The following is a 24,026-nucleotide window of genomic DNA, read 5'->3' as shown; positions in this document are numbered from 1 at the left end:
ATGACACATTAATCTTTCAATATTTATATGTATGCTTCGATTATTTCCAGGGCAGTTTGGTAGCAACTTTTTTAACCTAGCCCATTTGTGAAATTCAGGCTGCCAGCCACACTGCTTACAATCCACAGTGACGCGATACCCAGCGTGTATGGCTGCCGCCACTTTTGCGCTACCAGTGGGCTCTCGGGACACCCAAAATACCCTGCGCGGGCGAATATTGTGGTTGCAAAAAAATGTTGTGTACTGTGCAAGAAGTGCAGTGTCCACTTGGTATCTAGTTTAAGACCAAAGTGGTCATGGTAATTTATCATGTCTCGTTCTTGCAAGAGCCTAGCGGTGGCTGCAATCAGCCGTGAACTATATGTGAAGAAGAGCGCACGCGTCTGTATAAAGCAACTGTGCGCTATATAGAAAAACTATGATCGACGAGACATTTCTTTCACGTATCTGCGTTAGTGCATCGTAAATATGGATGGATACGTAACACATGACGTCTCCAAAATAAATACAGACTACACATGCAAAGTCCAATTACCCTATTTATCTAGAAAGAAAGGGGGTTTTCAGAGAATCTATTTGTATATCTAGATTGTTAGGTGAACTCTAGAGTTCCACAAGACATCTAATCAGTGCATAGATATATATTAGTGAAAGGCAAATACTTCTGCTAACGAGTAAGTATCTGCAATGCCATGGTTAGCTCATGAAAAATAAACTTGGTATGTTTACCACACCATGTTTTTGTGCGTTTAGTACCCGCAGCAGTGCCTAAATCAATCAAGTTCATCATATCGGCATTGCTCTTTCGCGTTGCAAATCGTTGTTATCCAATATAGCTCATTTTCAGGACCCAACTTAGACTTCTCCGGAATAACCAAAGGTGGGTGCGCTGGATTAATTACAGCTTAAAAATGAACGGACATGTTTGTTGCAGAATTCGCGGTAGGATTATGGTTTATGGATTGTGGCGCAGTAGGCATATGGTTTTGAGCGTGGAAATCAGAATACCTCGTCGTGCAAACATGTGTTTTCGTCTTGTATGGACAAATCAATATATTAGTTGGAAAATGCAGCTACAGTCACGCGCACACCGCAATAGCGCTAAATGCCTATTCCCTTTAGAAATGCCCCCTCTAAAAGCTGCATCTGTTAAACAGTGTTTACTAGAATTCTTTTGCATTTCAGCCTACGCCTTCGTGAATGAGTGGGCCCATTACCGCTACGGTGTGTTTTATGAGCACGGGCGCTTGGGACACAAGAAGTACCCTCTGTCCTACTGCCCCTGTTGCAATAAGGTGGGCTTCCCGCATTTGATTTTTCTGTGTAGCGCATCGCATTACTTCTACATTAGGCCAGCTTGACTATACTATATAGTGAAAAAAGCAGACAACCCAATAGTGTATGGCGTTACCTCTTAATGAAAGCCTGTACTGGCGCCATGTCAATCCACTGTCATCCGTTGACGTTCCCTCTGACAAACAGTTGTCGTTTACTACTCATCGCCCAATAAAGCTGCAGGTTTGCCGTCATGCACACAGCTGCATTGCCTAGAATGCTCGACTCCAGTTGCCAGCGAAGCATGCAAAAAGTTGCGCAACTGACTCCTCGCAACCGCCATTTTCCTGCCGCGCATGGTCTTAAGAAGCTTGCAGCGGCACACCCTAGTTTTTGTCATTTCTGTCTCAAAGATAGCGTTTTGATGCTCGATGCTAGTTATATGCGGAGCATGCCTAAGGCTGCAGACCTAGTAATACTTGTTGCTGGGCTATTCGGTTCATACTGCACTACGGACTACAGGAACTATCGCCATTTAACGCAAATCGACAAAAAATAGGAGAGGGAAATCCAAGATGAGCGCTATAAGAAGCCTCATTATGGCCCACTGTGGAAGGAACCTAACACAGTAATACTTGCTCTCACCTTGTCCCTACCTCCCCTTATTTTTGTTGACTTGTGCTAAGTGACCATAGCCCCTGTAGTACTTAGTATGGTATGACAGGCCTAGCTGTCTTGCCGCACGTCCGCCGAGCTGGAAAACGGTTTCTTATATGTAAATGTGTCAATGCGAATGCGTCAGTAGAGTTATTGGAGCAACTGGCAAGCTAGCTTAAATGTGGGGATTTTCAATGCCACGCGACCCCATGGCTTTTTTTTTGTCTGGCAGCACTCATAATTTGAGGCGGCCGATCGACCTCGCCCCTCCCCTTCCCCACCGGAAAAGCAAACCAAAAACGCCCTCTGTAGAAACTTCTCAGACAGATGATTTACGCCATTTTCAAAATGATGTCTCTACACTCATGCCTTTAAATAACCGTGCTTTCGATGATGTGTCCAATTAGTAGAAGTCTGCGTATTTACCAAGAGCGAGAGGCAGAGAGAGTAGTTGAATTAGAGGAAAGACGAAAGCTTGTCGACTTCCGATCAACGGCCAAGTTGGAAACTTGGGGAAGGGGGAGGCAAAATGTCGCAAGTTAACAAATACAGGAATTGGAAGAACAGGAGAGCATGGAACTGGCAGGTCTGCGCAGCGTAATTAACCACAATCGCTTTAAAACAGTCCGCCCTAAAGTAGAGCGTTAGCGATAGACAGCTGCGTCACCATTATCGTTGCGAGCATGGCATGCCCCCGCTATAATTTTAAGTAAATCAATCGCCGCACGTCGAACCAACCTGCAGCCAAGGAACGCTGGCTTTTCCTACTACACTTGCCCGAAAAGACTGCCCTGTAACTGTAGACCAGTAATCATGCATTTTTCATATCCCTTGTGCTTTTTTTCTTTACTACCAACGCAAAAAACGCTATAATATGAGACAACTTCCTCCAGACAACTTGGTTGCTTGTTTCTTGACGGGTCTTGATATTTGCGAATAGAACTTTTGCTTTAACAAATATATAAAATGTTCTGAATAAATAAAATACCCTTTAATTATATACTATTGCTGGCGCTTACCTATGATGTAAAATACTGTGACATGTTGCGCAATACAACCACAATACAGTGCACAATATTACGTTTTAATGCCCATCTCTAAGGCAATAAATTTTCAGTAAACCTATAACGGGTCAAATTTTTTAAGGAATCTAATACCGTAATTCCCGCCATTAACTAATCATGTATGCCATAGAAGTAAAAGAATATTTTATGCGATTGTCCCACGTGATGTTTTCCCTTAGCTGCAGTGCATACGTTCTTTGGCAGGTCTGTGGATATAAAAATGTCTGATTCAAAATGCTCTGTTATTTAGCATACTTTCATGCTTCCAGAATGTGATACGATGGAACTCGTGCTCGGATAGAATTGACCATGTCATTCTTAACCCTGATATTTGCGAATATCATGACGGCTGTTATGCCACCGAAGACTGCGAGGTCGCCATAACTCAGCCAGAACAAGACCCCGTTGATTCGTCGATTATGTTCCTACCGCGTCTCCGCAATGTAAGTTTTTTGAAGTTACTTCTGTCACCTAAGATCTTTTTTTAAACCTTTAACTGGCATGATTAGAAAGACTTCACCTCTAATATTTTTTACTGCTTTATTTCTTCAATATATTGCTGAATTGCACACTAGCAGAATTATTGAAGACATTGTCTAAAAACCAGGTGAGATACAGTAGGTCAAAAATATTGTTGACTAGCTGGTTGAAGCTCAATGTATGGTTAAAACTGCTTTGGCAAGGTGAATGCGTGTCCTTGAGATGCACCTCTGTGGGGATTAAAAAATAACAACTTTCTTAAAGAAAAGTAAATGTATTCGCGAAAATACGACCAGCGTGTGCGCTAAGGAAATGAAGAAATCCTCCAATTTTTTCATCAAAACATGTGTCGCTGCTGACGACTGACATTTTTGTAAATACCACAGTTGAGCAGGAAGATCAGGTGCTGTAAATTGAGCGGCAGAGATTTATATTTAAATTTGTATTTTCTTGTTGATGTTTTTGTTGGGCCAACAATATTGTTGAGCTACCAGGTAAGGGGTTAGTAACCGCATGGATGATGGATAGAAAGCTTATTAAAGCATTCAGTTTCCCTTGTAGCCCACGTAGTTCTTAGCAACTAAATGAAAATATAGGAATACCACGATTCAGTAGGCTACAGTACGAGTAATATAAATGATCCATCTGATATTTTTTTTCACCAAAACGCAGGAATTATCTGTGGTTTCCGGTACTGGCCGGCAAAAACTTGTTTTTAATTTAAATACGAAGCCTGCATCTCTGAGTCAACTCATGGTTGTTGCGTGTCTCTATTTTCATGGGCTGATCTTGAATATAGACCAGTACAAGAAACGCAACTGAGGCAAAGCATGGCACCGCGTTATATATAGTCCCAGGCAAAGACCTGGGAAGGCGGGAGATGAGAATTCAAGATGATGAGCAAAACGAGAACAAGGTGAAAGCAGGATCCATCTTTTCGACAAATGGACTTTTCAAGTGGCCTTGAAGAAGACAAGTGCACTTTCGAAACGTTGGCTGCTGCTTTTACCTTGTTTTCGCTCTGCTCATCGTTATATAGAGTAATCATACATGACTAATGTGTAAATATATTAAAATAATGGAGCACCTAAACAAACTACATCGCAACTAAAATTAACCATTATATCATTGCGTTCGGTCTGAAGCTGCTTTCCATTGAATGCTGGCACCTCGCTCCAAATTTAGGTCGCACTTGTGACAGTATTGTTACGCGAACGAAGGATTAAGGACTGGATGCTATTTACAAAGTATATTTACAAAGGAGAATGTAGCGCTGGTCTGTTCAACTGGCCAGGTCACAGCAGTAGAAACAGACGAGGTATCGTCACCGGGAGTCATGGCAGAAAGCAAGACAATGCGGCCGCAGCGGAGCTCCGGGGAGAAGACGGGGAACGGCCTTGTCCACCAAAATGTTACGCGAACGAAGTATTAAGGACTGTAGACTATTTACAAAGTATATTAACAAAGGGGAATGCAGCGCTTGCCAGTTCGGCCCACAGCTCCAGAGCCAGAGAGCGTTCGTCATCTTCGTCGGGGCGCACGCGCGCATCGTCCACAAGAAACGCGCAATATACATGTATCAGTGTGAAGCTCTTGATCACCATACCGCTGAACACAGATTGCTCTTTCAAGTCTAGACACTGTTGTGAAGGTAGGTTTCCTTAATGCTAATGAAGCTTTTACGGAAGGTGCCGTGCCAGGTGCCGGGAGAAAGGGATCCGAGCGACGTGGAAGAGAATTAAAAAAGGATTATATAAAAAAAGTACATGAATCAGTTTTACAACACGGCTCCACCTATTGTAGCACACTATGGTAGTGTCTTTGCATGTCCGAACGCCTCTGTTCTTCACAACAGGCCCGCTCCGCTTTTCCTGCTCCTTTCTTGCCTCTTCCCTTGTTGAGGCAAGTCACCAGCCAAATCACAAATGCTTAATCATTCACCACCTCTATCGCCCCTCAGTGGCCTCTAATGTGGTTCTCCTGTCTTCTACGTGCTGCTCGGGTCTCCAACGTGGAACAAATGGAGACAACTAACTGCTGCCGACGTTTTTCAACGATGACTCTGTCATTGATCAGCAGCCTCTTGGTGACGGTCAGTAGAGGCGACGTTACTGTATTCACGCGAGCTGATTTTACAAGCTTTGCACTATATATATATATATAAATATATATATATATATATATATATATATATATATATTGAAGGCCCCTCGCCTTCGCTCAGGGGGTCCGCGAGCCGCTACCAGCACGACAGAGGACCAGTGGCGCAAAGAACAAAAACCGCTTTAATTTACGGTAATATGAAACACTCAATCAATTACCGCAGCCTCGCGGCCAAAGAAGAAAACAAGCAAACAGCAAAGAAGCAAATCAGCAAAAAGCAGCAAAAGCAAAGAAGCAAGCAGCAAAAGAGCGAGGCAACAAAATATACAAGCCAAAGAGAGCGACGAAAGAACGGCCGTTACAAACCATCAACCAACACAATCTTTCGGTCGATAACACAATGCATAAAGCCCAGAAAGCAAGCAAGCACCGAACCAGGCGCGCAAACACAGTTCCAAAAGCGAACAAGAGCACTCTTTCCGCGGACACAATGCAAATACGCTTTCCCCCTGCTCTGCAGCACGCTCGGAAAGAAACCTAGACGGGCTACGCCCCACCAGCGCCTCCCCAGGCCCGCGCCCCGGCAAAAAAGCCCCGAGTGCAGTCTCCGCTGCCTTCTTATCGGGCAGCCGCCTTCCCGGCGTTCCCCGCGCGAGTTCTCACGATACGCGATCGGTGCGCATGCTCCATGCGACGAGTGCCGTTGTGGCGCGCGTTTCAAAGGCTTCCCCCGTGCGCGCTGCAGAGAGGGCCCAAGGGCCCGACACTCCCCCCCGTACAAGACCGGACACCCGCCTGGGTGTCCAACAACACTATCTAACAACACTATCTAACAACACTATCTAACAACACTATGTAACAACACTATGTAACAACACTATGTAACAACACTATGTAACAACACTATGTAACAACACTATGTAACAACACTATGTAACAACACTATGTAACAACACTATGTAACAACACTATGTAACAACACTATGTAACAACACTATGTCCAACCGCACCATGCATCGTCCTAGTCGAGTACATCACGGCTTTTGCGAAGCAAAATGTTCGGGGCAGTTGGCACGCCATGGGCTGGAATGGTGTCTAGCGTCGTTCGGAGCTCCACGTGACGGCTCCAATTGGCACGGTTAGCAGGGTTAGCTGTCTGATGGGCGCTCGTAGTATGCTTTGAGGTCGTGCAAGCTTACGGGCCCTATTACTCCGCTGCCGTGTTTTTCCCGCAGTAGGTAGACCAAACTAGAAATACGTTTCGCGATCACGTAAGGGCCATCCCATCTAGGCGCGAGGGAAGCAGCAAACCCTTTTGCAGCATCGCTGAGTGGGTGGGTGCGGCGGAGCACTTCGTCGCCGACCGCGAACTCCAGGGGCCGCCTGCCTTTGTTGTATTGGTTCCCATGTTCCAGGCGGGCAAGGTCCAAGTTTTCCCTGGCCTCCTTCAGAGTGTGGGCCAGGCGGCTGGAAAGATTCTGTGTGAACGTGGAGTAATTGCGAGTTCGTAGTTCAGAGCCGTTGGTGAAGGCATGCTCAATAGGAAAACGGAGCTCGCGACCGAGAAGAATAGCCGCTGGCGTAAACCCTGTCGACCGGTTTACTGTGGTCCTTGTGGCGAAAGCCATCTCCTGGATACGAACGTCCCAGTCCTTGTGCCGCTCGGTGAAAGCCACCAGCATTGCCTTGAGGTTTCTGTTCACACGCTCCGTGATGTTGGCTTGAGGGTGGTAGGGTGTCGTCCTTTTGTGCTGCACGCCAAGAGCTTTGCAAGTGTCAACGAATATCCTGCCTGTGAAATATGTGGCATTGTCTGTGATAAGCTGCGCTGGAAAACCGAAACGGGTGAATGCTTCCAACAGCCTATCCCAGATTACCTTAGAATCCAGCTTGCGTAGCGGGTACAGCTCTACCCATTTGGAGAAATGGTCAGTGACCACTAACAAGTATCGATTCCCTTTAGCTGACCTGGGGTATGGGCCCATAACATCGCATGCCACAATTTCCCATGGGTATCGGCTCTCAACTGGTTGCATGAAGCCCGGTGGCTTCCCTCCCCTCGGTTTCACGGTCTGGCAGGTAGGACATGTGCGAACGTATCGGAAGACATGCTTTCTCATGTGCGGCCATGTCGCGACGCGACACAACTTCTCAAAGGTTTTCTTTCCGTCGCTATGACCGGCGAGGCGGGTGTCATGAAAGTACTCTAGAAAAGGCTTCCGCAGCTTCCTAGGCACAACGACACGGAATGGGGACTCACCGCAATCCGTATCGGCAGCAGGTATATACCGCAAGAGCAGGCCGTCGTCTGCTTGCATGTAGCAGTCGTAGTTGCCGTTACCGGCAGGGTTGGCGTCGCCCAGTGCCTTGCGTATCAAGTTGCACTGGTCGTCGCTTAGCTGGGCGTCGAGTAGCTGCTGGCGGGAGATCAGTGTTCCCCAGGCGTCCACAGGCACTGCCACAGCCAGGACTTCGGGTGCCGGCTCGCCATCCCCGGAGAGTGGTGCTCGGGACAGGGCGTCCGCTACCTTGTTGAAGGTGCCTTTCCTGTATTCTACTCTGTAATTATATTTCTGAAGGGAGAGGGCCCAACGGGCTAAACGGCCGGCTGGGTTTTGTAGCTTCGACAGCCACGTCAGCGCCTGGTGGTCAGTCTGAATAGTAAAGTCAGCCCCATCCAGATACATGTCAAATTTCTTGAGTGCAAATATAATTGCTAGGCACTCTTTCTCTGTTACGGTATAGTTCCGCTCTGCTCCTGTGAGGGTGCGACTTGCAAAAGCCAGAGGGTGAAGCTTTCCTTGGTGCTTCTGAAGCAAGACTGCGCCGATGCCATACTCACTTGCATCGGTCTGCACGGTGAATGGCAGGTTGAGATCGGGAAGCAGCAGACGTGCGGTATGGGCGATAGCCGATGACAGAGCTCGAAATGATCCCTGCTCCACGTCAGTCCAGTACCAACTGGCACCTTTCCGTAGGAGCTGGTGGAGAGGTCTTGCCAGGTCAGCGCAGTTTGGGATAAAGTGGCGGTAGAAGCCCACCATGCCCAAATACCGCTGCAGGCTCTTGACGTCTGTTGGTGGTGGAAGCTGCAGTATGGCCTGGAGTTTCTCCTCGTCAGGCCGGAATGTGCCTTGCTCAACAATGAAACCTAGGAGGTTGATTCTGGTCGAAACCAGTTGGACCTTCCGGGGGTTAATGGTGATGCCTGCGGCCTGCATTCGTTGTAAAACGGTGGTTAGGTGAAGGAGATGCTCCTCCAGGGTTTTCGAGAACACTACCACGTCATCCATGTAAGCCATCGCATAATTGAATTTGGCGTCCTGAAGCACAATATCTATTACACGCTGAAAGGTTGCCGGTGAATTGCACAAACCGAAAGGCAATCGCACAAATTCGAACAGTCCCCGATGGCAAGTGAATGCAGTCTTTGCAATATCGCAGGGGGCGATCGGAATTTGCAGGAAGCCCCTGCTGCAGTCTAAAGTAGTAAAGAACTTTGCGGACCCAAGTGAATACATCACTGAATCGATTGATGGGAAGGGGTACGAGTCACGAACTGTGACAGCGTTCAACCGACGGTAGTCGACACACAACCGCGCCGTGCCATCTTTCTTAGGTGCTAGTACAACAGGGAACGCCCAGGGGCTCTTAGACGGTCTTACTGCACCGGTAGCAATCATTTCGTCCAGCGCACTATCAAGAAGTGCCCGCTTGTGGATGCTCAGGGGCCGCGGATTGAAACGAATTGGGCGGGCGCATCCGGTGTCGATCCTATGAGTCAGCACATTAACGCTGCCAGGAGCTTCCGTGAACATTTCGGCAAACGGTTTAAGCGCTGTCTCGATTTTGGTCTTCTCCGCCGGAGATCCTGTGAAAGACTTCAGAACCGTGAGAATACCACCACCAGTCTCGGAGACCGCAGAGATATTGGCGGTGAACAGATTTGACTGTGCTTCTCGTGGCTTAGTCATGAACTTGAGTGGATGTGCATGCATGCCGTACTGGTAGGTGCCTTTAGAGAGATCGAGAACGATTCCTGCTTTGGCTATAAAGTTACGGCCCAAAATCACAGGGCAAGAAAGTCCGGGAAGGTGTAGGAAGCGTTGCCGGAATTTTTTATCATTGATGGTAACCGTTAACCGGGCTGCTGACGTAGCGGACGCAACGTGAGCGGATGCCATGCGAAGGGTCGTGTTTACACTTCGTAACTGTAGACGTTTCGTCTCGCAGGCACTTTTGACTCGATCGCCGAAAACAGAAACAGCAGAGCCGGTGTCTAAAATAGCAGGTACTTCTATGCCGGCCATTTTAACCGCCACCAATGGTGTTTTCTCAAGGTGGGCGTCAAGAAGACTGAACGTGGACGGCAAAGCCCTCACCATTTGTCCGAGATCCTGGGCCTTCGGTCTGGGGGGGTGACACCTTTCCGGTACAGCTACTACCGTTGATGCCGGTGGTGATTCGAGTGTGAGGAGCCGTTTCTCTCCCCCTCTCTGCTGCCGAGGTTGTCTGCGGCTCAGCGCCGTGGCCGCAGGATGGTGAGACGACCAAAACACCCGGCTTTTCGTAGTCTCGGGAACGCCAGCCCCCGCTCGGTGCTTGGCGGCCGCTGCAAGATGCTTCGATGTTGCAAGTGACACCGCGTGATGGTAGGCTGCTGCCGGAGAGGTCGTTCCGGAGCCTGCATGTTGCGAGGGGACATCGGGGCGCGGTAGGTCGTTGGCCGGCGACTGGTAGCTGCTCACCACCGCCGGCCTTCGTCGTTTCCCTGCTGGAAGATGCCCGGGGGGCTCGGGCACTGGCTCTTGTAGTGGCCTCGTCCTCCGCACTGGAAGCAGACTGGAATGCTCCTGCGTGTATCTTCTGCGCCTGATTGGGCGGCAGCCGCTACAGGCCTGCTGCGGCCCCGAGTGCCTGGCAACGTTGTTGCGGGTTCGCGGACCGGAGGCCGTAAAGGTACCTGGGTGGCAAAGGTGCGGTGAATGAATGGGTCTAGCGCCCTTGGGGGCGGTACCATATTCCCCGGGCTTGCAATCTGAGAACCGTGCCACGCGCAAGACGGCTCGAGGGCGGCTTGAGGCGGGGGTGGAGGCTGGTAAGTGAGCTCTGCCAACATCGCCGCCTGAATATCGGACGCCGCTTTAGAGAGATCGTCAAGCGAAGAGAAAGTACGGCCCCTTAGATAAGCCTGAAAGCGTGGGTGAGATTGCCGGATTGCCCGGGTGACTCTTTCCGTTTCTGGTGCTGAAGGATCTGCGCGCTCGTAAAGCTCCTGAAAGGACCGTATGTATTCTTGGAGGCTTTCCTCCTCCGCCTGACTACGGGCGCGAAGCTCGTCTTTCATGCGGACGACGTAGTCTGGGGGGAGGAATTCTGCTCGCAGTAGCTGCTCAAAGTGCGTCCAACTTTGGAATGACTGGCGACGACGCCAGCGGGCGGCGGACCCAGTCAGGGCAACGGGCAAAACGCGCTGAAGAAGAACGTCATCCGTAATGGCTTGCGCGTCGCGGTAATCTTGCATTTCCAGAAGGAAGTCCGCCACCGATTTCTTATCTGTGTGGCCTTCATATGTAGGCACAGCGAGCTGAAAACGGAAGCTGGCTGCCTGGTTTGTCTGATGCTCGAGCAGCGCGGTCAGCTGGGCAATAATGCTGGACATATCTTGTCCGGGCGCGGCTTGGCCCTTTTTATCAGGCATCGTACAAGTGGTTTGGCGAGTATGATTTTCAACCGCGCCCTTGTTGACTTTACGCGAACGTAGGTGCATTAAAATGCCGGCGGTGCATCTTTGGTGTTGTAAGTGGACGGGAAAAGCGGTCCGACGGAATGGTCAAGCAATGTGAAGCGGTTCTGCGGAGGCAGGATGGTGCGGAATAGCGGAGCGCAAGGACAGCGAGAGGTAGAATAAAACGTTCATTGAGCTTACGCGGGTCAGAGCGGTTGGGTACAGATGCAGGAGCTGTGGGACCCAATGTCGGAGCAAGTCAAGTAGGCCTAGGGGGGATTGCCAGCTGCCGCGAGATGGGGGCGGTTCCCTTGTTCCCGTGCTCGTGGTCCCTGCGGTGCGGAAGCGTACTCCAGAACAAAAAGAATAAACTAGAAGAAAACCACGTTGGGCGCCAGATGAAGGCCCCTCGCCTTCGCTCAGGGGGTCCGCGAGCCGCTACCAGCACGACAGAGGACCAGTGGCGCAAAGAACAAAAACCGCTTTAATTTACGGTAATATGAAACACTCAATCAATTACCGCAGCCTCGCGGCCAAAGAAGAAAACAAGCAAACAGCAAAGAAGCAAATCAGCAAAAAGCAGCAAAAGCAAAGAAGCAAGCAGCAAAAGAGCGAGGCAACAAAATATACAAGCCAAAGAGAGCGACGAAAGAACGGCCGTTACAAACCATCAACCAACACAATCTTTCGGTCGATAACACAATGCATAAAGCCCAGAAAGCAAGCAAGCACCGAACCAGGCGCGCAAACACAGTTCCAAAAGCGAACAAGAGCACTCTTTCCGCGGACACAATGCAAATACGCTTTCCCCCTGCTCTGCAGCACGCTCGGAAAGAAACCTAGACGGGCTACGCCCCACCAGCGCCTCCCCAGGCCCGCGCCCCGGCAAAAAAGCCCCGAGTGCAGTCTCCGCTGCCTTCTTATCGGGCAGCCGCCTTCCCGGCGTTCCCCGCGCGAGTTCTCACGATACGCGATCGGTGCGCATGCTCCATGCGACGAGTGCCGTTGTGGCGCGCGTTTCAAAGGCTTCCCCCGTGCGCGCTGCAGAGAGGGCCCAAGGGCCCGACAATATATATACATATATATATATATATATATATATATATATATATATATATATAATAGTGAAGACGCAAGCCGTGCGGTTAAGCAACAGCGCCATTTCTACTCGCAGCAGAGCTCAGGTTTCTGGAGTTCCGATCGGATCTGTGAAAAAAGTCGCAGTTTCATCCCAAAAGCAGGGCGTCGATTTCGATAGTAAAATACGAGAGATCTATACCAATTATATACAGTAGTTTTATCGGCCGTATAGAGTTGTAATCATTCGCTTAATACCGAAATGGCAAGCCCGGTGTCAGGATTGCACAGGTGAACAAATCGCGCTCAATGACCGGGGAGACTAGTTATAAAAACGCTCGGTCGCAGAAACGCGGCAGCAGCAGCGAGCGAATTGACCTCCGCGCTGTCTTTCGCAGCAACGTGAACTAAATGTTGAAAGTACAGCGCATACGAAGCTACCGGTACTCGGTGCATGCACGTTGTCTACGTTGAAGATCGCCTCGAAGATGAGGCCCGCATGGGCGCGCACTTCGTCTACAGCACAGATTGATTTCAAGATGCGGCTCCCGCACGGCCGCGCTGTAAGCAGCAACCGCCGGAGAAGAACGACCCTCCTCTTTCCTTACCTGCACTCCGTGCCTGGCACGCAAAAAACGGCGCATTTCTTCTTCGCGCGCGCGAGATTAAGCCTCGATCTTCGGCTGAGCCTCGCGAGCTTTCACTCGCACGTGCAGCATACAGCGCCCGGCGGAAATCTTAATGCCCTTGTGTTTTATACAGAACCTCACGGCGATGGCGACGCCTTCGGCAGAAATGCGACTGGAGTGTCCATATAACTACTATCGTAATGAAACGCTGCCGCTGCAGCTGCCGCTACTATGTCCTGTCATTCCCTCAACTTGTACTTTGGTGGAGGTTGCTCTTAACTTGCCCACCTGAACTGTCTCATCCGCCATGCCTGATGACGAAAGCCAGTATACACAAGTCTTTGCAAGCCCTTGTTTGTGTTGGCCTCAACCGGCAGCGAGATCCTGCTATCTTCAGTAGCCTGCGTGAGAACGACGTTCGAGATCGGTTGTCATCATCCACAAAAATGGGGTAACGATATGAATCTCAACAGCGTCATATTTTATATAATGGGTTTCGAAACTTTGTGGTTTACAAACCATGAAGCGAATCTTTCCACATGGGCCGTGTTCAAGTCAAGACTCATTGAGGTCTGTGGCGAACCTGCTGTGTGCAAGCTTCGCGCAGAGCATCGCCTACGAGGCCAGTCCCAGCACACAGGTGAGATGTTCACGAGCTCTATAGGCGACGTTGTCGACCTCGGTAGACGCATCAACTCAACGATAACCAAGGCTGACATAGCGTGCGAACTCGTGAAAGGGATTTTGGACAATGCCTTTCAAATGATTCTAAGAACCTAGCCACTGTCGTTGAGCTTTGTAAAATTTTGAGAAGCTCCACAGGCAGCGTCTTCTCGCGCGGCGCCCATCTGCATCAGATGAAGCCCTATCGAGCGTAGCTACCGCTTCTGACCTTGACCCATTGGTATCCCAGGTAAAAGAGTTTGACCTCGTGGAGTTCACTCGGCAACTTTCGCTGCTATCATCGCGCAACAGGCGTAGTCTCTGCCTCCTCACATTCCACAGGTAACACAGGATCAAGTTTCCGAAGCTCTGCCTTCTTCCTGCAAGCGGCCGCCAATGCCGATGGCCGTTGCCTATGCACGCGTGAATGCGTCCCTCATTTATGCGGCCCTATCTTTCTCCGGGGCTTTCGCACAGCCAAAACCCCGGACATTCTCGTCGTTGCAGACAGCTTCAACACTGCATCCAGCTCTTCGCTTTATTCAGTCGAGGTACACCATACCAGTGGACGGTGCTGCACCTCAAAAAACAGGACAAATTGTTTTCCGTATGGTTTTCTTGTCCACGTCATACGATTCAGCCGTCGCAGCGTGAGGCAATATCAGTAGATTCCAGCCTAACGCGCGTTTCACCGTACCTGCTGTAGCTCTACCGTATCTTCTCCGTACCTGCGCCCCAGGAAGCTGAGAAGACATGACCATACTCAGACCGCCGATCCCTCGCTGCCCGCTGCACGAAATGAGCTCGACGGCGCTTTCTTTCGCCGTTGCGTGGTAGTCCTCTTGCGTTCGAATGGGAAAACTAATCGCCGATGTTCCCGCGGCAAGAACTTCGTCGTCGAAAAAAAAAAAGCTAGCGCCTCAATCTGGGGTGGGGTGGACGCACGCGTGGGTAGCGTCACTGCACAGACCCTCGTCGACACAGGCGAAGCAGTTCGTCATTAGTGCCTGCCATTGTCGATTGCTACAAAACGTATAACGCAGTTGGGCAATGCTTTAGTTCGCGCGGCCAGCACAGAGTATAACGCCTGCGGCCGCATTCAGTGCCTCTGTTGTCAGTGAAGGCATTGTGTACATGGTTTGTTGAGTTTCTGGGGCTCTGTTGTTCCTTCCGCTTTATCTCACGATGGGACTACCGTTCGCCTAATCCTTCAGTCATTGATAATTCCCGTTTTGAATTGGAGTTTGCTGCGCTTTGTCACGCCCCGTTTTTGGATGCTCAGGAAGGCGTTGATCAAGTATTTGTCGAGAAAGATATCTCAGTTGCGCAGCATTCCTTCGCCCTTGCCAAGCTGTCTTGCAATATTCTCATTCATGCTAGTGCTCTTCTTACGGCTTCTTACACGTTCCTTCGCCACGAATTTCCCCATGCTATTTACCGTTATAGAAATTGTGTCAGCATCACCAGACTACTCGGCAAGAACAAGCTGTCATATCCCCTCGGATTGCTTCGTGGTGAGGGCATTGTCCACGTCCAGAGCGTTGACCCTCCTACCATAATTGACATGCCAATAGGCTACATCACCCCTGAGATAGACACGCTGACCTGTAGCCTTGTCCAAAAGGGCACATCTCCCGACGCATTGAATCGCTCGATTGCTGATATCGTGACTTGTTGCCAAAGCGCCGACCTTCTAGTTCACCTAGGCAAGTTTCGCTATTCTTTCGGTTGTCAACATGCTTCTTTGGGACTCCCCAGGATGGCTATTATTTCCCGGGGGGCGATAGTAATTTCTGCGGTTCTACGATCACAAAGGAGTACCGACCGCCGTGGGTTCGAGCTTAGCTTGCACAGGCAGCGTGAATTGTCGCCTCTAGCGCCGCGGCGCGCGACCTTAGAACGCAAGGGGCTACCGAGTAGCGTACGCAAGGACTCAGTATTGCCCTAAGTTTACGAAAATCGTTTATTGTCTCCGGCTGCTCCCAACACTGCAGAAGCTGCCGGTAGCGGGGGGCGATTCGGAACGAAAGGGGTCCCGCACGAGGGGCGAAAATACAGACAGAGGCCCTTATAGCACGTCGCTGCGAGAGCACAGGCTCAAACTGGGATACACCACTAAGCAAAGACCGGGCGGCTATGCTATTTGCTCTCGCGTTAACCAATGGGCCAACTCACGAGAGCTGTGCAATCTCCGTCCGCTTGCCTCTCCGATAAGTGTGGCTCAGTGTTGTGTGACCTCGCGCGAGCACAAAGCACCCGTTCTTCGGCTTAGCGCCAGGAAAGGAGCAACACCAAGTACGCGCTACTTGCAGGGGCAAAGGCACCGGGTGGGCGCTCAAGTACTGGTCACAAAGGTGTCGACGAACGAGGTGAAGCATGTACGTACCGAGTGCAGTCTGCAGGAAGAAGAGATATGCTTCCCACCGTCGGCAGCCGGGAATCTCCAGCGTTATGACGACAGTGCCCTGCCCTCCAAGCAAGCCATCGCGAATAGCGTGCCACTGCCGACAACCGCTTCGGAGTAGGAAGGGATGCGGTGTAAGAATGGCAGAACAGGTGAATGCGCCTGCGCAATGACGTCAACATAATCATGCATCCCCATAAGTGAACACGAAGGACGTGCGCTGCCGCCAAATTCTCACCAGCCCGCTAGTTAACAGAAGTCGTGTTTCTGGATCACTGATCGGTTTTGAGGAAACGCTACTGGTGCAGCTGTGGCCCGTCATTCCCTTGCCTTGTAATATGACCATATATATATATATATGTATATATATATATATATATATATATATATATATATATATATATATATATATATATATATATATATATATTAGCGGTGCCTGTCTTTTGAGGCACCATGTCGTGTGTTTTTAAACTTTCGTGTCAAAGCGGCAGATATTGCTTACACTAGAAATCAACATGCATAACTCAATGAGTAAATGCTACTGTTTTAAATGTGTAACTAATTACTTTACAGCGCGCACTACAATCGACGAATTGAAGCCAGTGCTTTAAGTGGCCGCATTCATTTGGAATGTGTTTCGATACAAGCCATTTTGAAGTAAGTGCTGTGGATTTCGCGGCGCAATTGCAGGGTTGTTCTACCCACGTTTCTATCAAAATATTGATTCCTGCATGGAAATTCTAGAAAAAATGGAACATCAATGCATTACGTCGTCAACTTTAGCGACGAATGCCTCAAACTGGCGCCATGCTCCGAATTCCTCCCAAGTAGATATGAACCAAAATCGAAATACACTACTATTCGTGGAGGTCACTAAGTGCTATAAAGTAATCAGCGCCAATGTTAATTAAAAAAAATATTGCTACACGCGTGCGGTATTTGCTTCTTTTAAGGATGCATGTGGACGCCACCACTCGAGAAAAGAGGAGGAAGAACAAACTGGGCTCGCGCTATGAACCTAACCGGTCACCACTGCAAACGCTGTTGTAAATATAACCTGAAAATAGTTGCTCGTCTTGCTCACTCATCCTTCGCGTAACATTGTGGTGGGGGTGGAACGATCCCCATCCTCGCCACGGACCTCCGAAGCGGTCGCACCGTCGTCTTCTAAGCCATGGCTTCCGATGAAACCACCCCGTCCCACACCGCCGCCTACACCTGCGGCGCCTACAGCAACGGACGTTACGGTTCCTATTCTCCGTGATCCTGAGACAGTCTCCGCCCAAAATGACGTTCATATCGACGACTGGCATAGCATGTATGAGCGCATTAGCCAAAGCCACCACTGGGACACTACCATCATGCTTGCCAATGTGATCTTTTATCTGTACGGGTCACCGCGTGTCTGGTTTCGCACCGATGAGGACGAGCATTGCAGCTGGGACATTTTCAAACAGCGGCTTCGCAGCCTATTTGGCAACTCGTCAGGTCGCCAACAGGCTTCGCGAAAAAAGCTTGCCACCCGGGTCCAGTTTTCAGCGGAATCGTATGTCTCCTACATACAGGAAGTGCTCGTGCTTTGCCGGAAAGTCGACGAGCACATGACCGAGGTTGACAAGGTAGGCCTAATACTAAAAGGCGTAGCGCACGACGCCTTCAATTTGCTCGTCTATAACGACGTTTTTACCGTCGACGACATCGTCAAAAAATGCCGCCGCTTCGAGGTTGCTAAAAGCCGCAGGGATTCCCCACAGTTTTCCAGGCTCCCAAACATCCCTGCCACGTCCTGTTGCTTCGCTCTTACCGCCACACGACCATTCCAAGAGAACGTCACTCGTATCGTTCGCTCTGAGATTGAAGCGGCGAGTCCGACCCCCCTTCCTCCACGACCCCGTGACTGTACCTTTTTATTTATTTATTTATTTATTTATTTATTTATTTATTTATTTGTTTATTCCTGAAATTCCCCTGGAGAGGGGTTTTACATAAGGGGTGGGCTGCTTAAAAAAAAAATGTGTTCGACGGCAATCTTGAACGCAGTCGCACTGGAGTGGTCCGCCGCTTCTTCAGGCAGATCATTGCAGTCTCTCGCTGTACGTGGAAAAAACGAATGAAAATGGGATGATGTGCGCGCATGCGGGGGTTACACTGACTTTGAATGATTGGCCCGGGATGAATAGCGATGAGCTGACGATATGACGCTGTTACCGATTGGGGCATGATAAAACTTGTGATATATAAGGAGCCTGCACACTTGCCGTCTCGCATCTAGTCTAGGAAGATTCGCATTAGATTTTAGCGCTGTGACGCTAGTATATGAAAAATAGTCATGGAAGATAAATCGGGCTGCGCGGTTTTGAACAGATTCAAGCATGTTAGAAAGATTAGTATGATGATGGTCCCAAATTCAGCATGCGTATTCATGTTTGGGCCTTACCACAGATTTGTAGGCAAGAGGTTTTACCGGAGCAGGGGCAAATTTCAGATGTCGCTGGAGAAAGCCTAAGGCGCGGTCAGCCTCGTTAGTTATTTTAGCGATGTGAGAGGACCATGAAAGATCTTGCGTTAAGATAAGCCCTAATTATTTATAAGAGGTCACAGATGATATTGTTGAATTACCTAAGAGATATGAAGGTGCTGCATAAGAATGCTGACGATTGAAATAGATTAATACATTTACATTCTTTACATTTAATGGCATTAACCATGTATTACACCATTTTTCAACTGTTTGTAAGTCACGCTGCCGGACAGGGATATCAGAGCTATTGTTAATGGGTCGGTAAATGACGCAGTCGTCCGCAGGTAGGCGTATGTTAAAAGATATGTCATTAGGAAGGTCAATAATGTAGAGTAAAAAGAGGAGGGGGCCAAGAACAGAACCTTGAGGAACCCCAGAAAGCAAAGTAGACAGAGGGGATGAAATGTTATTTGCAAAAACGAACTGTTCCAGGCCAGTCAGTACAAAGCTGCGCAACCAATTATAAATTAGAAGATTGAGATTCAGGACTGAAAGTTTCAAGAAAAGACGGCTGTGGGGTACCTTATCAAAAGCTTTCTCGAAGTTTAAAGACAATGAGTCTACGGTTACATTAAGGTCTAATTGGGAACTGATGCCATTCATGAAGAGTGGAAGGGGAGAATCGCAAGGTAAATTCTTAAGAAATTCCTGCTGACTATGATGACCAAGCGGCCCCCTCTATTTCCGTTATTCAAGCCGTTGTGCGCCAAGAAATTGCAAACCTTGATATCCCTACCGCCTGCTATGTCTCCCGACCTGATTCGGCACCAATCCCCATAACCACAAGCTGTAATGAGCTGTACGTCGCTCCCAGACGGCGCAATCCTGCTAAATGGTGAACCCTAGACGATAAACCGATCTGCTTCCGCTGCCACCGCGTTGGTCATGTATCCAGCCACTGCCGCACCACCTGGATGCCGCCGCACTGAAGTGAAGCTCATTCCCTGCTCCTCGCCCATACGCGTACGTTCGCAGTTATTCACCTCACCGGCTGTACCCTATTTATGATGCCCCTGACAGCCACTCCTCCGTGCGATCGTTGTCGCCTCAACGCCATAGCTCCCCGTCACCCTACACTCGCTGCTTTTCCTCGCCGAACCAACGGCCCGAAACCAAGGCGATGCAGGTCTTGGAGGTGGTGCTGCATCACATTCGTCCGGTCCAAATCCTCCGTTGACGCTCTTTACCAAAACGAACCTAATTATGTAGACGTACGTGGTTTTCCGTTGAATGCATAAATCGATACTGGAACCTAAGTGTCCATAATGAGCGCTAATCTATGTTGTCACCTTAAAGCATTCTTACGCCGGTCATCACTCGAGCCGTTGGCGTCACCACTGGTGCCACTGTTGCCATCAAGGATATGTGCACTACTAGCATACGAATTGGTGGGTACCAAGTTCCAGTCCTGTACACCGTGCTGAGCAGTTGCACTCATGACCTAATCATCGGGCTCGCCTTTCTGACGACGCATTCTGCCCTCGTCGACTGCGCCACCGGTACGCTGTGCCTAGAGCTTCTTCTTCCAGACGTTCGCCCCGAACAACGGAACACCCCCTGCACTACAGCGTTTCTTCGCTTACCTCCAAAAGCCCTAACCTTCGTTTAATTGGCCTCAACGGCAGCCCCGCCTCATGGCGACCATGTCGGCGCACGTATTCGTGATGTCTTCCTGGCGCGCGACATCTCTGTGCCACACTCCGTCGTAGCCCTTGCCGCTAATAGGATGTGTCTCGCCGCTATCAATTTTGGTTAGACGAAGCAAGTGTTACCTGAAGGCATAGCGGTGGCCACGTTCCGGTCAGTGACAGACGACCACGTCACTGCTTTTGTAGCCGACGTGTCTCTAGATCCTCCTGATTACCCGCAGGATGCCTTGAACCTCGACGCCCCATTACGTCCCATGGTCACTCCGGACCTCGCACCTGACCAAACAGCTGCCGTATATCGCATTTTGATTTCTTACCGCGATATATTTGACAATGACAGTCTACCATTTGGTCAGACGTCCATTGCTTAGCATCGGATAAGCACTGGTGATACTGCTCCCATTATCCACCGACCGTATCGCCTGTCCACGGCAGAGGGCGAGTTATTCAGCAGGAATTGAAGATGCTCACCAGAGGCATCATTGAGCCTTCGTCGAGTCCTTGGTCATCGCCGATCATGCTCGTGAAAAATAAAGATGGCACGTGGCGTTTCTGCGTTGATTACTGCCAACTAAACCGAATTACTAAAAAGGGCGTTTACCCTTTACCACGAATTGAAGACGCTATTTTCTTCACGGTGCCAAATACTTCTCGTGCATCGACCTTCGATCTGGTTAGTGGCAGATTTCCGTCGACTAACGAGACCAAGAAAAGACCGATCTCGTCACACCAGATGGCCTCTACCAATTCGAAGTTATGCCGTTCCATTTATGCAATGTCCCCGCCACGTTCGAACGGATGAACGAACCTTGCTATAAGGTTTCAAATGGTCGACTTGCTTTTGTTACCACGACGACGTCCTTCCATTGTCTCCTACACTTTAGACGTCCCTCGATGCGTCGCAGCTATCCTTGAAGCCTTCCACAAGGCTAGGCTCCAATTAAACTCATCGAAGCGCCACTTCATCGCCGACAGATCACAGTGCTTGGCGATCTCGTCGATGCTTCCGGAGTAAAACCCAGCACGGAGAAGGTTCAAGCGGTAACCGCTTTTCCTGTACCTCATTCCTGTACATCAAACACGTCCGGAGCTTTCTGGGGCTCTGTTCTTATTTCCGACAGTTCCTGAAAGATTTCACCGCAATCGGTCGACCACTCACTCAAGCCTTTTACGTGTGGTTCCCCTCAGGCTGCCTCATTTTGACGCCCTATCACGATTCTCACCAATCCACCGGTCTAGGCCAACTTTGACCCGTCCGCACCTACAGAGGTCCGAACCAATGCCAGTGGTTATGGGATCGCCGCTGTCTTATCGCAATGCCAACAAATACACGACCGCCTGCACTAGCGGGCTCCTGACAGCTGCAGAGCGCAAGTATTCCATTACCGAGTGCGAATGTTTTGCCCTCGTCTGGGCTGTTTCAATGTTCCGCCCATATTTATATGGCAAGTCCTTCTCAATAATCAAGCACCATCATGCGCTCTGTTGGCTTTCGTCACTCAAGGATCCTACTGGCCGGCTCGGTCGTTGGGCCCTCCGATTACAAGAAGTGACTACACAGTGACTTACAAGTCGGGACGCCAACACCAGGACGCAGATTGCCTCCGTCGCTACCCAGTCGAAGACGCGACCTCTACCTCTGATGCTGACACCGACACGGTGTTCTCTGTTTTTCCACTGCTCCATGTCGCCGACGAGCAGCGCCGTAACCCGTCCTTGCATATCATCATTGACTGCCACGAATCATCACTCGCCGACTGTTCTCTTCGCTTATTCACACTTCAAGATGGCGTACTCTACCGGCACAACGTTCACCCCGACGTCCCTGCATAACTCCTCGTAATCCCTGAACACCTTCGCTCGGCTGTTTTCCACGAACTTCACGACCTCCTCACTGCCTGTCACCTGAGTGTGTCACGTACCTACGACCGGATCTGCTGACGCTTCTTTTGGCCAGGGCTTGCTCGCTCCGTTTGAAGATACGTAGCGGCGTGCGAGAAATGCCAGCGACGCAAGACACCATATTCGCTTCCTGTTGGCTACATTCAACCACTCGACATTCCCGCGGAACCATTCTTTCGGGTTGGTTTGGACTTACTTAGCCCTTTTCCTCTTTTTACCTCTGGGAACAGTTGGATCGCTGTGGCTACGAATTACACCACGCGCTACGCCATCACCCGAGCGCTTCCTACAGGTTGCGCCGCAGATGTCACCGATTTTCTTCTACGCGACGTGATTTTATTACATGGCGCTCTGCCACAACTTTTCACAGACCGTGGCCGGACATTCCTATCAAAATTTATCGCGGACGTACTGCAGTCCTGTGCCACGAGGCACAAGCTATCCACGTCAAACCATGTGCAAGGAAATGGCCTCACGGAGCGTCTCAATCGCACTTTCACAGACATGTTCGCGAAATATGTTTCTTCTGAGCACACTGACTGGCATTTCGCTCTACGATTTGTCACATTTGCTTATACTTCCTCGCGCCATGACACAGCCGGTTATTTCCCATTTTGCCTTCTGTTCGGTCGAGAACCAGCGCTGCCCCTTGACACAACCCTCCCTGTTGACGCGGCACCAAGAAGTGAATATGCACTTGACGCCATCGTCCGCTGCGCCCACGCAAGGGAAATTGCCCGTGACCGCCTTATGAAATCCCAAGACAACCAAAGGCATTTGTACGACCAGCGGCACCGAGCCGTGCACTTCCCGCCTGGTTCTTTTGTGCTTCTATGATCTCCGCTGCGTCAGGTCGGCCTGTCAGAAAAACTGCTATCTCGTTACACAGGCCCATACCGATTGATTCGCGCCGTGACTCCCGTCACCTAACAGATCGCCCCTGACGCCCCATCTGCTTCCCAGTCCAGCGACGTCGTGCACGTTACACGTCTGAAGCAGTATGACCCTCCAAGTGATGACATGTAGACGCTCTGAGACGCTCCTGCCGTCGGGTGCTATGCTACACGCGTGTGGTATTTGCTTCTGTGAACGAGGCGCGTTGGTGCCATCACACGATATAAGAGGATGAAGAAGAAACTGGGCTCGTGCTGTGCATTGAAAAGGTCAGCGCTCCAACCGCTGTTTGTATATAGCCTGTAAGTAGTTGCTCGTCTCACTGACTCGTCCTTCGCGTAGCAATATTCATTGTGTCAGTTCGTGCAAATAATGGCCTCCTGTGTCTGTTAGGTCGCTTAAGCACTAGAAGTGCCGTACATGCTGTTTAGGTATAGGGAAAGTGTGCGAACAATATCAATATCAATATTTGATCGCTTCCACCGTTTTCTACGAAAGCAAGCATGATTCTCATTTCCTGAAGTATATAAAAGTATAGTCTTATTTTTTTCACTCTTTATCTAACGCTGCAAAGAATTCCTACACAAAAAGCAGAATGGCGTCGGACACCGATAGCACAGCGATATCTCATGCAACATAATATAATTGATGATGATGATGAAAGATGCTTTTTGTAACAGGTATATCGCGAACGCAGCACGGTAAAGAAAGTAGTGACACAATATATCTATTCTTTCGTCTTTTTAAAGCTTTTTCTTAACTAACCTATCATAGCCAACTATAGCGCTAGTTCTAGTCACGGAGGCACCTATATCACAGCTGCCACGCTGGTCGTCTTCACTGCTAATACCCAGGTACTGGGGCAGCGCTACCTATATGGCATGCTCTAAGAACTAACATCTGAGGCTGTGGTGGCTAAAGGCTTATTACAAGATTCGATTTCTTTCAGGATGTTGCCGAGCACGGCTTCTTGTACA

The 24,026-nt window shown here is 49.6% G+C and overlaps 1 protein-coding gene across 1 annotated transcript; it reads right to left on the bottom strand.

Moving 5' to 3' along the window:
• Nucleotides 1–10,323: 10,323 nt before the first annotated feature.
• LOC126527864 (uncharacterized) lies at nt 10,324–11,367 on the bottom strand. Its single transcript, XM_050175712.2, has one exon. The coding sequence runs from the start codon at nt 11,347–11,349 to the stop codon at nt 10,324–10,326; it is 1,026 nt and encodes a 341-aa protein (XP_050031669.2). The 5' UTR covers nt 11,350–11,367.
• Between the last annotated feature and the right edge of the window lie 12,659 nt (nt 11,368–24,026).

Source organism: Dermacentor andersoni, chromosome 9 (genome assembly GCF_023375885.2).
Source record: "Dermacentor andersoni chromosome 9, qqDerAnde1_hic_scaffold, whole genome shotgun sequence".
NCBI lineage: Eukaryota > Metazoa > Arthropoda > Arachnida > Ixodida > Ixodidae > Dermacentor > Dermacentor andersoni.
The sequence above is the reverse complement of the archived record's forward strand: the minus strand, read 5'-3'. Positions and strand labels throughout refer to the sequence as shown.